This window comes from Pongo abelii, chromosome 9 (genome assembly GCF_028885655.2).
Source record: "Pongo abelii isolate AG06213 chromosome 9, NHGRI_mPonAbe1-v2.0_pri, whole genome shotgun sequence".
Taxonomy (NCBI): domain Eukaryota; kingdom Metazoa; phylum Chordata; class Mammalia; order Primates; family Hominidae; genus Pongo; species Pongo abelii.
The window spans coordinates 102,799,825-102,815,454 of record NC_071994.2 but is presented as its reverse complement, the minus strand read 5'-3'; the positions used below and the strand labels follow the sequence as shown (position 1 = coordinate 102,815,454).

Genomic DNA, 15,630 nt, shown 5'->3' with positions numbered 1-15,630 from the left:
GAAAACCAAAAATTATAACACAGATAGAAAATTCTATGTTGCAAAAAAAAGCCAAAGTCAATAATAGGGATAAGAACTTATCTCAGATAAAATACACTTATAATTCTATCAGGACTTTAAAATAAATATGCTTACGATACTCCAAAATACAAATGCAGGAATGGACTTCCTTAAACTAAGTAAGCATGTGTAACACACAAAAAGTGTAAAAATGAAGCAGAGACGAAACAGATAAAGAGCTGGATTTTGCACATTTGAAAAGAAAGATGTTGTATTTTCTTTGAAATTATAACATTTCTATATTTTCTTTTGAATTGTCTCTTAAGTGCTGGGTGAATAAGCAAAAATAAATTTACTTTTAGAAAGTACATAGTAAAGGTACAAAATGTCAAGCATTAGAAAAAAATAACTTCCACAGGGCAGTCTATTAATAAAGAAAATAACAACTAGACTGATAAACCTGCCAGCTACAAAAGAGGCCAGCAGATATTTGAAGTATAAAGGGAACATAACTATCAACCTAGAAATTTTACACTTTCCAAAACCATCTATCACTCAAGAGTAATGGCAAAATAAAGATATTTTCAGACAGATGAAGACTAAGATAGTTTGTCACAGTGATATCTCGTTTACTACAAAATATGCTTCATCCAAAAAGTGAACACAGAGAAAAATTATAAGAAATTATAACTATAGATAGTGATGTTACAGAAAATATAATTAAGCATTGATTTTTAAACATATTTTTGTGAATAAGGTAAAATTAGCAAAAGAGAAAACACTAAAGCACGCGTATGTTTGAAACAACAAAATTATCAAATAACGTTATACTTGAGAAATTTCTTAATTTCATTACTGATAATCACTATAGACTAAGTTAATGGTAATCACAAAAGAAATAGGCATATGATGCAAAAAAAGATACGAGAGAGGAATTACATATAGAAAACAATCTATCTAATGGAAAGCAAGGGAAAAGCGAAAACATCCTAAAGAAATTAAACAGTCTGGCAGATACTGGCTACTTTTTTTTTTCTTTTTTATTTTTTTATTTTTTTATTCTTTTATTATTATTATTATTATTATTATACTTTAGGCTCTATGGTACATGTGCGCAACGTGCAGGTAAGTTACATATGTATACATGTGCCATGCTGGTGCGCTGCACCCACCAACTCGTCATCTAGCATTAGGTATATCTCCCAATGCTATCCCTCCCCCCTCCCCGTACCCCACAACAGTCCCAGAAGTGTGATGTTCCCCTTCCTGTGACCATGTGTTCTCATTGTTCAATTCCCACCTATGAGTGAGAATATGCGGTGTTTGGTTTTTTGAAATTGGAAATCATCATTCTCAGTAAACTATCGCAAGGATACTGGCTACTTTTAACCAAACCTTTTCTGTTTTCCTCCTAAGCACACAAGCAATTTTTACAAACTATTTTTACAAGCAATTTTTTCCAAATATAGTATCTAACACATACTGTTAGACAAGGCCATATGAGCAAGAAGTAACAGAAATAACAGACAACAGTAACAGATTGATAGGGCTCTATATACCAACTTAACAAACACTATGCTATTCTTACTATATTATTATTTTTGAGGAGACAAAAACTGTATGAGATCTAGGAATAAACTTAAAGATGTGAAAAATATTTTCCCAAACATTAAACCATGTTACTGAAGGATTTAAAGTATATTTGAACATATATGAGGGAGTGGTTTCACAAATCAGTGGAGATCATTGACATTGGTTAATACACAGTACTCCAAAAATGGAAAACAAATAAAATTGGGTAATTCGTATTATATGCAAAAATAATGTCGTGTAGTTTAAACACCTAAATACGAAAATCAAAATTTAAATTTGGAAGGAAATAAAAATTTAAGGTAAAAGGGTTTTTTTTAGGACATGAAAAGCACAGACTACAAAGGAAAATATTGCTATATTTCATTACACAAAATAAAAAAATTCTGTTTAACTAAAGATACTACCAACAAAGTAAAAAGATAAGTTACATTCTGAGAAAATATATCTGTAATGCATTTAACCAATTAGTGACCAATTGATTTGTAAATTTCCTACAGTTAAATGTAAGTAAAATATTCTAACAGAAATAACAGTCAACATATATGAATAAGAGATATGCATTAGAAAAAACCAGAATGTCCAATATTTACATGAAATTTCAACCTCACTAGTCAAGAAAATGCAAACTAAACCACAATAAAATGGTATACTATACTCAAGAGATTGCCAAAAAATTTTATGTTGGCGACAATGTGGAGAAATATGAACACTCATACAATAAAGTTGGGAGAAGTGTCAATCACTTTGGAAAGCAATCTGACAGTATCTGGAAGTGTTACAATGCTTTTATATAAAAATTGCACTCCTAAAATACATATAATACAATTACCAATGAGGCTTGAAAAAATGCATTTGACATGTAACAGTGTAAAGTTAAAACAACCTAAATATTTACAAAAAGGGAATGAATAAAGAAACTGTAATTGAGTCCTAGTGTGGTATGCTTTACAGAAAATGAAATGAACTTAGAACTGAAGATACCAAGATACATGAATCTCTAGGATATAATGTTGATCCAGAAAAGGTGGATCATGACTGACATACACAGTATCACTGACATAAAAATTTTAAAGAACAGTGCATATACTTTATAGGCTTCATAAATATAGAAATATAAATATATGCATGTAAAGGACAAAATAAGTATAGTGGTTCCTCTAAGAGTGGAGAAAGTGTGAGACACAATCCAAGCAAAATACTCAAGAACACTCAACTCGAATTTTATGTCAAAAAATACTGAAATTTGGAAAAATATTAAAGTTTAATAAAGTTAATATATAGTCACAAGACACTTTCATGAAATTATTATTTCCTTTATGTTTTCAATATTTGACAATTTCTAATGTAATGAATAAAGAATACATTTAATATAAACTATGAGCAACTAAAATAGTAGGACGATTGGAATTATATCTCTTCTAATTGCAGCATTTGCCTTTTTTTTTTTTTTTTTTCAAATTTTCTCTGCAGCATCTGTTTATGTAACAAATAGGACTAAAAAGTACGCCTTGTAGAAAATATAAAGGACAACAAAGAAGAATGAATAATCAAGACCTGAATAAACAAATCTGGGCTGAATATAGGAACTGGCTTCCTAGAAAAGAATACCAGCCTGTTGAGATGATCACAAGATGACACAGCAACTTAAAATAGATGAAACGTGTAAAGGAAACTTTAAAGCTATAAAACTATGAGAATGATTTTCTGCAGAAATATAGAATTATAGTAAAAATAGTAGAAAGGAAACCCAGAAAATGAACAAAGATTGTTGAGGGAAGTCAGGGACCCCAAACAGACAGTCAGGCTGAAACCATGGCAGAAGAACGTGGATTGTGAAGATTTTATGGACATTTATTAGTTCCCCAAATTAATACTTCTGTAATTTCTTATGCCTGTCTTTACTGCAATCTCTAAACATAAATTGGAAAGATTTCATGGTCACTTATCACTTCCCCAGTCAATACCCTTGTGATTTCCTATGCCTGTCTTTACTTTACTCTCTTAATCCTGTCAGTTGAGGAGGATGTATATCATTCCAGGACCCTGTAATAATTGCGTTAACTACAAAAATTGTACAGCACGTGTGTTTGAGCAATATGAAATGTGGGCACCCTGAAAAAAGAACAGGATAACAGAAATTGTTCAGGGAATAAGAGAGACAACCTTAAACTCTGACCGCTGGTGAGCCGGGCAGAACAGAGCCATATTTCTCTTCTTTCAAAAGCAAATGGGAGAAATATTGCTGAATTCTTTTTCTCAGCATGGAACATCCCTGAGAAAGAGAATGCGCACCTAGGGGTAGGTCTCTGAACTGGCCCCCCTGGGGCATACCTGTCTCTTATGGTTGAGACTGCAGGGATGAAATAAACTCCAGTCTCCCATAGTGCTCCTAGGCTTATTAGGAAGAGGAAATTCCCACCTAATAAATTTTGGTCAGACTGGTTGATCTCAAAACCCAAGATGTTATCAATGACAGTGGTGCCCAAAACTTCATTAGCAATTTCAATTTCGCCTCGGTCCTGTGGTCCTGTGATCTCGCCCTGCCTCCACTTGCCTTGTGATATTCTTTTACCCTGTTAAGTACTTGATGTCTGTCACCCACACCTATTCGTATACTCCCTCCCCTTTTGAAACTCCCTAATAAAAACTTGCTGGTTTTTGTGGCTTGTGGGGCATCACGGATCCTACCAATGTGTGATGTCTCCCCCGGACACCCAGCTTTAAAATTTCTCTCTTTTTTACTCTGTCCTTTTATTTCTCAAGCCAGCCGACGCTTAGGAAAATAGAAAAGAACCTACGTGATTATCGGTGCAGGTCCCCTGATAAAAGATTATGTGTTTATTACCTCACAGCCTTCGTGGGTCAGGGAAGCAGGTGGGGCTCAACCCTTGCTCTGTGTCTTTCAAAAGGTGGGAGGCTGTCTCATCCCAATGTTCCAATAGGTACGGATACACGTGTAAACTCACTCACATGACTACTCATAGGATTCAAATTCCTTAGGGGTGTTGGACTGAGTCCCTCACTTACTCTTGGGCTGTTGGCCAGAGGCCACTCCCAGTGGGCCTGTCAATAGGACAGCTCTCAGCATGAGCTGACTTCCATTAATATGAGCAAGCCAGAAAGCAAAAAAGACAAACAAGATGGAAGCCAGTGGCTTTTGTAACCCATTGTTGGGAGTCATATCCCATTACTTTATTTATAATCTATTCTCCAGAAGCAAGTTAATAGCCATAGCCAACAGATAAAGTGAGAGATTACATTGTAAATGCCAAGAAGTGAGAATTACTGAGAGACATTTTAGTGTCTAGTCACTACAGGAGTTATATTTATTTCAGATTTTTTCTTTCAAGAAATAAAGTATCACTAAGGTGAGATAATGTATATTTCCTCTCCTGGTACTTATTTCCTGCTCTCATTCTCCCTTTGTCCTCAGTGGTAAGCACTGCAGTCAAATTGCTATCTCAACTTCATGTTTTAAAATTATACCACTTATGTGTATCCATAAATAGGATCTATTTTTCCATTGTTTTTCATAAGTCATATCATATTATATATAATACTCCATAACTTACCTTGTTCACTCTCTATTTTGAGGTCTATCCATTTTCTTTCTATTCACTTTAACAGTTTTAGTTCTCCATTAAATAAAAATAATACAACGTAACCATTCCCCCTCTGATGGACATCTGCTTCCAACCTTTACTCTTAAACATATTGCGGCGAAGATGTGTTTTATTTCCTTGTACTTATATGGGAAGGTTTCTCCAAGTTGTATATCCGGAAGTAGAATTGCTTCCCCAAATTGTTCTGCAAGGTGAGTCTTTATATTTTTCATAAAAATCTTTGCTCTGTCTGGGGTACTTCTTGGCTTAACTCTGAACAGGAGTGGGATGACTTTCTATTCAGGCTCTGTTAGTTTTCTCATTTTTCATAAGAGCATGTCAACCTCAGCTTTACTCTCTATTAAGGCTAAAGGGAATTACCTGACAAAAGCCATATGTCAGACTCTTGTCAGAGAAAAAGAACTCAAAGTCACATCCAGCTAAGATTTATAAAATGCTCAGAAGAGAAAACAGTAGTTATGGAAGACTACTTGGAAAATACTCAGATTATCCATTCTTCCATATACTCTAAAATATGGATTAAACTAGATTAGCAGAGGACCAAATTATATTAAATTGGTTTCCAGCTTAGAGCCTTGTCACTCAGTATCATCCACAGACCAGCACCATCACCATTACCATCACCTGGGAGCTTTTTGTAAGTGATATTATCTTGCCCTACCTCGATCTTTGAAGGGGGCTCTTACTTTAACAAGGGTTTTATCTGTAAAGATTGAGGAGCACAGTTTTAGAGAATTACTCCTTCTCATTTTGTTGTTTCTGTTTGGGTTTCATCTGCCTTTATTGAAACAGATGAAACTCATTATTATGGGTACAGTAAAAGTAATGTTCAGGTCACTTGCCATTATATCAAATAATAAACTCCTAATGAGGATCTTCCAGAAAAAAAAAAATTGTCTAATCAGAGTGTCAGAGAGTTATGCTTTTACTGAATAACGATTCCATTTTAATGTCTGAAATACTGTGAAATATGTAACTGACCAGATTTTCTTTCTGTCTGCTAATTACCCAAAATGGGACCAGTTCACAGTAGGTGTACAGGCGTTAATAGTAGACACCTTGAACTGGTCTCACAGCTGGCTCCATCTTATGTCCCAATATTTATTATTTTCATCATTTTCATGGATTTGAATTCATACTTATATTTACCATTGTGTCTACCTTAACTTCCATTTGACACAAGAGAACAAACAGGCAGAACACTAGTTGGCTGAAAATTATACCGACTATAAAAGTAGACCACAGTTCTGATCACTTGATTTTCTACCTTAATGCCACTCCATAAGATAATAATGCCTACAGAAAATATGTTTCATATTAGGCTTAAGGTAATAGAAAGTTAAAAACTTATATTAAGTGTAAGTATTTTGGAAAATAAAACATTTTTCGAGTTCTAACACCATGCTTACATACAATTTAGATGCCAACACTAGGAGACAATGCTCCACATGGCACCAATTGGTGTAATCACAAAGGATAAGTTTGCCTGCACCTGGCACCACAACCTAATAATTGACATTCCCAGAATCTTTCCAATATCTTAGTTCCTTCAAGATGTATCTTTGAATGTTTATCTTTCATCAGTCATAAATGAAATGCAGCCTAAGTGTACTAGTCTTAAAATCATTGCTGATGTGAATGAAAATTGGCTATGATACCTATTAGCAGTGTGACCTTGTGAAAAATACTTATCTGTCATGGAGTTTTCATTTCTATAGAAGGTGGTAACAATATCTACTTCACATGTGTGTTGAGAAAACTGAATGGCATATCTATATAAAATAGACTGGACAGAGACTAGTAATAACAGGTGCCAGTTTGTCTTGCTATTAATGAACCAGGCATTATTTTGTCGATAGATCCAAAAACGACAAAGGTAGAGAACATCTAGAAAATGTTGTTCAAACTATAAAGCCAATAGCTGTAGAGCAGTCCTTAATTTAACTGATATCTTAGTGTTGGATATATAGATTTTTTCTTATTTTCCATTCGTAAGTAATGCTAAGTATATACTTATCTTTGTGTGCTCTATTATTTTCTTACACAGAATACACTTCCAGAAATAAAACCACTGGATTGAAGGATAGGCCTGTTTTACGTTTCTGATATTCATTGTCAAATTGGCCTTCCAAAAATGTCTACTTTTACTTTCATTCTATGAGAGTATTTATTCTTAATCCTAAATTATAATTGGTATAGAGTGCAATTAAATAATAATGCATACAAATCCTTTAAAGATGTTTAGAACAGAAGACTAACTTACAACCAACACAGGCTCTTGTCATTTTTATAACCCAGTAATGTCTGTCTCAAGGCCTGGGAGCTCTCCATTTGAAATGAAACCATCAAGAAACAGGGTCTCTATCTCCCAGTCTCTATGAGAAGGTAGTAGCCTAATTTCAATAAGCACCAGTCAATAAACACAGATGGCCTAGTCACATTAACCAGTATCTCCCCTAACATCCTCCAGTTTTCTACTAGCTCACCCCAGCTTTAAAAACTCTCCTGCTTTCGTTTTTAGCAGAGTTGAGTTCAATCACTCTCTCCTACTGGAATAGTCTTTGAGCTCTACTGCAGCAGTATTAAATAAGTCTTCTTTGCCTCCTTTATTCTATCTGGAGCCATTTTCCTTTGACACTTACCATCTTGTTTGAAGGCATCTGAGGAATGATAAAGATTGATGGGGGAATAATAATTCTGAGCTGCCCCTCGCCAGCTGGGTGAAGAAGCACTCAGTGTTCCTAATGAAGAGCTGCTGTATCGTGGTATGGTTTTGGAACCAAAGAGAGATGAAGATGAACTCTTCTTAATTCTTAACAAAGCAGCATATGAAGTGGAGAGACCAGGAAGAGCTTTTGAATATTCTGTAAGAGAAAAAGTACAATAAAATCTGAATTTTGAGGAAACTAGTTTATTTTTTCTTATGAAAATTGTTTCTTTTGAAGACATTACTGAAAACCTTTGGAGCTGCAAGCAAATTCAGATTACAGTGAGAGTGTGAAAAAATGTTATTTATATTTTTTAATATTTTCTGAAAATTCTACTAGCTATAATATTGAGGAAAGGAGAAGAGGGGAGGGGAGGAAAGGAGAAGAGGGGAGGAAAGGAGAAGAGGGGAGGAAAGGAGAAGAGGGGAGGAAAGGAGAAGAGGGGAGGAAAGGAGAGGGGAGGAGAGGGGAGGGGAGGAGAGGGGAGGAGAGGGGAGGGGAGGAGAGGGGAGGGGAGGAGAGGGGAGGAGAGGGGAGGGGAGGAGAGGGGAGGGGAGGAGAGGAGAGGGGAGGGGAGGGGAGGGGAGGAGAGGAGAGGAGAGGGGAGGGGAGGGGAGGGGAGAGGAGAGGGGAGGGGAGGGGAGGGGAGGGGAGAGGAGAGGGAGGGGAGAGGAAGAGAGCGGAGGAGAGGAGAGGGGAGGAGAGGAGAGGGGAGGAGAGGAGAGGGGAGGAGAGGGGAGGGGAGGAGAGGGGAGGGGAGGGGAGGAGAGGGGAGGGGAGGAGAGGGGAGGGGAGGGGAGGAGAGGGGAGGGGAGGGGAGGGGAGGGGAGGGGAGGGGAGGGGAGGGGAGGGGAGGGGGGGGAGGGGAGGGGAGGGGAGGGGAGGGGAGGGGAGGGGAGGGGAGGGGAGGAGGGGGAGGGGAGGAGAGGGGAGGGGAGGAGGGGGAGGGGAGGAGAGGGGAGGAGAGGAGAGGGGAGGAGAGGAGAGGGGAGGAGAGGGGAGGGGAGGGGAGGAGGGGAGGAGGGGGAGAAGAGGGGAGGGGAGGGGAGGAGGGGGAGGAGAGGAGAGGGGAGGAGAGGGGAGGAGAGGGGAGGAGAGGGGAGGAGGGGGAGGAGAGGAGAGGGGAGGAGAGGGGAGGGGAAGGGAGGGGAAGGGAGGAGAGGGGAGGGGAGGGGAGGGGAGAGGAGGAGAGGGGAGGGGAGGGGAGGGGAGAGGAGGAGAGGGGAGGGGAGGGGAGGGGAGGGGAGGAGAGGGGAGGGGAGGAGAGGGGAGGGGAGGGGAGGGGAGGAGAGGGGAGGGGAGGGGAGGGGAGGAGAGGGGAGGGGAGGAGAGGGGAGGGGAGGGGAGGAGAGGGGAGGGGAGGGGAGGAGAGGGGAGGGGAGGGGAGGGGGGAGGGGAGGGGAGGGGAGGGGAGGGGAGGGGAGGGGAGGGGAGGGAAGTGGAGGGGAGGGGAGGGGAGTGGAGGGGAGGAGAGGGGAGGGGAGGGGAGGGGAGGGGAGGGGAGGAGAGGGGAGGGGAGGGGAGGGGAGAGGAGGGGAGGGGAGGGGAGAGGAGGGGAGGGGAGGGGAGGAGAGGGGAGGGGAGGGGAGGGGAGGGGAGGGGAGGGGAGGGGAGGGGAGGGGAGGGGAGGAGAGGGGAGGGGAGGGGGAGGAGAGGGGAGGAGAGAGGAGGGGAGGGGAGGAGAGGGGAGGGGAGGAGAGGGGAGGGGAGGAGAGAGGAGGGGAGGGGAGGAGAGAGGAGGGGAGGGGAGGAGAGAGGAGGGGAGGGGAGGAGAGAGGAGGGGAGGGGAGGGGAGGGGAGGAGAGGGGAGGGGAGGGGAGGGGAGGAGAGGGGAGGGGAGGGGAGGGGAGGGGAGGAGAGGGGAGGGGAGGAGAGAGGAGGGCAGGGGAGGAGAGAGGAGGGGAGGGGAGGAGAGGGGAGGGGAGGAGAGAGGAGGGGAGAGGAGGGGAGGGGAGGAGAGGGGAGGGGAGGGGAGGAGAGGGGAGGGGAGGGGAGGGGAGGAGAGGGGAGGAGAGGGGAGGAGAGGGGAGGGGAGGGGAGGAGAGGGGAGGGGAGGAGAGGAGAGGGGAGGGGAGGAGAGGGGAGGGGAGGAGAGGGGAGGGGAGGGGAGGGGAGGGGAGGGGAGGGGAGGGGAGGAGAGGGGAGGGGAGGGGAGGGGAGGGGAAGGGAGGAGAGGGGAGGGGAGGGGAGGGGAGGGGAGGGAGGGGAGGGGAGGGGAGGGGAGGAGAGAGGAGGGGAGGGGAGGAGAGGGGAGGGAGGAGAGAGGAGGGGAGGGGAGGAGAGAGGAGGGGAGGGGAGGAGAGAGGAGGGGAGGGGAGGAGAGAGGAGGGGAGGGGATGAGAGGGGAGGGGACGAGAGGGGAGGGGAGGGGAGGGAAAAGGAAAAATGATGGTGGAAGGGAAGGAAGAAAGCAAGTAGAGAGAGAGAGGTAAGTAGGAAAGAAGGGAAGACAGTCAAGAGAGAGGTAAGCAGGAAAGAAGGCAGGACAGTCAAAAGCCCAAGCTTTATACTCTGTCAGGAAAATTTGTAAATTAACTTTTAAAAGTTTACCTTAATATTACTGTACCCATTCACATAGATCAGTTATTTCCTTAGTATTAAGATGCAGTGAGGAAACCAACATTTCACTTATATTCTACAAATATAGATAGGAACTTCATTTACTAAAATTTATTATGTAGTAGGAGGTGTGTTCAATGTAGCACATGTGTTTTGACTAGGCTCTAAGTAATACCTCATGTTCTTGAAAAGTAGTCAAATTCACTATGGAACATAAAAAAATTGAATGAAATTTATTTTCTAGGTTTTATTAATTAATGTATACAGATTAATACTATTAAGTGGGGAAACAATGATGAAATTTTCATTTTTATTGATAATTGATAAATTTCATATTTTAATTCCTAAGGTGTTTAGTTAGAAAGATTGAGCATCCGGCCTGAAATGGATTGAACTAACTTTCCTTTATGTCCATAAGAAACAATAAGTTTAGTATATGGATCAAATTTTAAAAAAATACAAACTAATTATGATGAACTCTAAAGAGAAATAAGAAATTGGAAATTTTTTTATATGTCCAGTATCAATTAAGCTGGACAATTTGCTGATCTTGGAAATACTTCTAAGACTCTGGCAGTTTGTGGCCAGGCACGGCGGCTCATGCCTTTAATCCCAGCACTCAGGGAAGCCGAGGCGGGAGAATGACTTCAGCTAGGAGTTTAAAACCAGCAAAAGCAATAAAGTGAGACCCCATCTACACAAAGAGCACAAAAAGTTAGCCACATGTGGTGGCACATGCCTGTAGCTCCAGCTACTGGGGAAGCTGAGCTGGGAGGATTGCTTGGGCCTGGGAAGTTTAGGCTGTAGTAAGCTGCGATCATGCCACTGTACTCCAGACCAGCAACAGGGCAAAGACCCTGAATCAAAAAAATAAATAAATAAAATAAAGAATCAGGTAGTTTTGTTCAGAGTATCTGGCCTTTAAACTTAATCACTGCAAACTAAATTTTTGATTAAAAAAATGTATCACTGTAAGTAAGCTTTCTCATAATTAATTAAAATTATTTAGAATAATTATGCTGTCTTATACAGGTATTTTAGAATGCAAAAAGCATTTTTCTGTGATTTGAAAATAACACTTTAGGTGTTAAGCATCAAATTAAGTTTAACATTTTCTTTTCTGTGAAGTTGTAAATATGATTTCTATGAAACTCTAAAAAGTATATTTTTAGATGTTTTCCACACTTAAAATAAGCGTGATATGTGTAGCCCAAGACCATCAGGAGGTGTTAAGAGATTCATGTCCTTGACTCTTTGCTGGTCAACCACAAGTCTGATGAAGGTGGATCAATTTTAACTGAAAAGACCTAACCTCCCTTGGGCAAACTATATGTGAACAGATTATGGGTAGACATAAAATCTCCTTTAAAACATGGAATTAAATGCAAGTTTTGGCACCTAGAGGTATAAGGTAATGACAAGTGAATGAGTTTTCCTTTACAGTAGTTTGTAGCTGTAGTTTCTGAACCTATTCATTTCTCAGTGCAATCTATTGCTTTGTGTTTTAACTCTCTGCCCTGCTCATTTATAACGGAAAAAAAAAAACAACTATCCCAGACTGGAGTTAACAATTACAGTGAAGTATGATAATGTGGTTTATAGTTCTTAAAGCCAGATAAGAATAATCAATGAAAAACTTGGAAAGTAGAAAGGCCATAATGAGGTTTAAAAAGCCAGGAACATCATTGTGGCTATGAATCTTATACATGTTTTAACCAAATACTAAGTGGTACAGAAATGGGCTTGTGCCACTCCATACAGAGATGAGCCAAGTGCTAATTTGGCTAAGCGCACTACGCCAGGTCTTCCTTTGTTATGTAATCAGTTTTATGTGTTGCAGTAAAGATTCCCTTTTCATCAATTAATGTGAACCCAAAGCTGTTACTAGAAATGTGGCAACTGATTCATTCATTCATTCAAGCATTCATTCAACAAACATGTGATAACTACTTAGTAGGTGCCGAACGCTAGGGAAACAAAAGTGAATAATCCTGCCCTAGCCCTCAAGGAGCTATGATCTAGTGGGAAAAAAAGGCAGTATTCATACAATGTTAGTATCGTGTGATATAAAAGTAAATTCAAGGACCTATGGGCTCCCCGCATGGGTAGAGAAAACTCTCATTAAGCTTTAAGTCATCAGAAAATGCTTTCCAGTGGATATTCTATCTAAACTGAGTCCTGAAAGTTCATTAGTGATTAGCTCAGTCAAGTCTTCAGTAGGGAAAGAAAGATACTCTAGACAGGGAAGAAAATATATAAAAACCTAGAAAGTAAAGGCACCATGGCCTGCTTGGTGGATTAAAATAGGAGTGCAGAGTATGAAGGAGAGGTGGGAGGACATGTAAGGCTGAATAAGTAAACAAGGTGCCGATGATGAAACGTCTATCATGTCATGTTGAACTGGTACAGCTTTGAAAGGAGAGCAACGTAAGTTTTAGAGAGATCACTCTGGCTGTAGTGCCATATTTGAACAAGACCGAATAAAGATGACTCAAGGGTCTAAAGCTGTAATATAGGCAAAGATTGGTCAGAAATAGGGAGATAATACGTATGGGAATAGTAAATAAGATTATTGGTTTATTTGATTGGAGGCACTAAAGAAAAGTGAAAAATCAGGCAAGGTTGACTCCACTAGAAGATAGATAAAAATGCAGGAAAAGGCAAGAGCTTGAGGTAAAGGCTCATGAATTCAGTTTTAGACACGTGGAGAGTCTATGGTGCCTCCAGAACATTCATGTTGATGTTAAGACTCTGCAAACGTAAGGGACATGCAGGTTCGTCAGAGAGATTATGAAATGGTAACCAAATAGATGGTTATTGAAACTGAGAATAGGTAAGCTTGCCAAGGAAGTATGTGAAATAAGAAATAGGGTGTTGAAAATGGAATTTTGACCAACATTAGCATTTTTTTTGAAAAAAAGCAGAGCTACTCGATCTGGAAAGGGAAAGAAAAAAGTAGGAAAGTGGAATGTCACAAAGTGAAAGGAAGTGAAAGTCTTTCAATACAGACAAGGGAGCAGTCAATAGTTTTGAAGATCAGTGTTCTCTAGCTATAGTCTATTAATAGTTGAATTTAAATTGGGGGTTAGAGAGGTTAGTCTGTGAAAATAATTGATGGTGAAGGGCAGTGTAGTTGAAGGCTCATTGAAGGAAGTGAACAATGTTATGGAGCACCGACTCTAACCTGGAGAGGGAGGGAATTGAGGAAATAGGAGGAAGGTGCAGAAACTGAAAGGATATTCAGATCAGTCGATTTTAAGTCTTAAAGGAGTTGGGATCCTAGACAAAAAGAGATGGAATAATAAGATGAAATAGACAGAAATGCCAATACTTGAATTTCAGCAGAGGAAGGGGATTCAGTTATGTTTCGCCCTCAACAGAGACCCACTTTTGTTCAATCAATTCAAGTGTATTAGGTGTGGAGAAGCTGGTCCTGCAGAGGGTGTGCACACAGCAGTATCACAGCTTCCTGCCTGCTCTACACAGGGCACTGCACACAGAGTTCAGTAAAAGTGAGTTCAGAGATAAGGGATGAAGAGGACTTTTCAAGATCTGGACATGGTCTGAAACCCCTGCATTATCATTTCCATTCTATTTGACATATAAGCCCAGTCCTTAGAAAGTGGCTTTCATCAGTCTTATGGTCTTAGTGCAACTGATTTATGGTATTGTGGGGTCTCTTCCTCTCTCAGGGATATTTTTAACTCTCCAACTTGGTGCCCTCTTAGCTGCCCAGCCCTTTTCCATGACATCTCCTCAGAGTCTCCCCACTCCTCAGTCATCTCTGAAAATATATTAGCATAAATAAGTGGGAAATGTTGTTTCATTGATAGGACTTTGTTTAACACTCAACTTTGTGAGACTAAATTAATTTAACAAATGCAGAAATCTGTTGAGGGTGGAATATAGCTGCATCCCCTTCCTACATTTAAGTGTGTTTTTCTGTACATCTTATATTATTTAATATGGTTAGACTTTGTGTTCCCACCCAAATCCCATCTTGAATTATAATCTCCATAATCCTCACAATCCCCAGGTGTGAAGGCAGAAACCAAAGGGAGGTAAATGAATCATGGGGGCAGTTTCCCCCTTGTTCTTGTGATAGTGAGTTCTCATGAGAGCTGATGGTTTTATAAGTGTTTGTCAAGATCCACCTTCAGTCATTCTCTCTACTGCCACCTTGTGAAGAAGGTGCCTGCCTCCCCTTTGCCTTCCATCATAAGTGTAAGTTTCCTGAGGCCACGCCAGCCACATGGAGCTGTGAGTCAATTAAATCTCTCCTTTATAATCACTCAGTTTGGGGAAGTTCTTTATAGCAGAGTGGGAACAGACTAATACATAATTTCATCTCTCTCTGTTTGGCATCTCAACTACTTCAAGACCTACAATCTACTGATCTTAACACTCTTTCACTCTTTTGCACCCTGCTCTCATTTCCTCAACTCCCTCCATTTCTAGGTTAAAGTTCATAATTCGTAACCTTACTCAATTCCTTCAATGCACCTTCAGGCACACTGCTCCTCACCCTGGACTGTTTTTTTTCCCAGGCTAACGCTTTCCCCTGCTAATTTAAGTCCAACTATCAACATACTCTGTAGCCAGAGAAGAATACAGTATCATGCTGAAAGAACTCAATGTGTGGTAACTGACTTCCAGTGGACCTTGTGAGATTCCAAGAAACACTACTTCATTTTCCTGGTCCACTTACTCTCCCATAATACAGGATGGATAATTAGCATCTTACCCTCTCTCCTCAAACCCATACCTTTCTGACCTTCTTGATGATGGTGCTTCCTATTTTATTAAGAAAATAGAGGCAATCAGAAAAGATAGTCCCTCACATGCTCCCACCATCTGCCTGTACACACATGCACTCAGCCTTGTTTCATTAATATGAGCTGAGTCACATGAATGATGTCTGTACATCTCTTAAAGGCCAATCCCTGTATTTGTGTATATTGAATTCCATTCCATCTTGACTGTTCAAGGACATCTCTCCAGATGAGTCCTTCTGTCTCTCTTTCAGCATCAATTTTGTGTATGTTTGTTAGAATGTTCTCATAACTATAAAAAAGTTCTCTTTTAAATAAAATTATCATGACCTTATCATTCCTCTCACCTAATTTTTATTACAACAAGACTCCTTA

The 15,630-nt window shown here is 40.4% G+C and overlaps 2 protein-coding genes across 2 annotated transcripts in view; both read right to left on the bottom strand.

Moving 5' to 3' along the window:
- CNTN5 (contactin 5) overlaps positions 1-15,630 on the bottom strand; it is a 1,356,469-nt gene that overhangs the window by 540,875 nt on the left and 799,964 nt on the right. The window contains exon 4 of the mRNA XM_054524966.2: positions 7,859-8,080. Coding sequence (XP_054380941.1) covers positions 7,859-8,080 — 222 coding nt within the window. The remainder of the gene's footprint in view (positions 1-7,858; positions 8,081-15,630) is intronic.
- LOC134762125 (uncharacterized) lies at positions 8,468-10,150 on the bottom strand (the record flags this gene model as incomplete). Its single annotated transcript, XM_063728295.1, has 5 exons — positions 8,468-8,514; positions 8,719-9,351; positions 9,383-9,637; positions 9,684-9,797; positions 9,994-10,150. Coding segments are annotated over 5 exons (1,206 nt in total), but the record flags the coding sequence as incomplete, so codon positions are not given.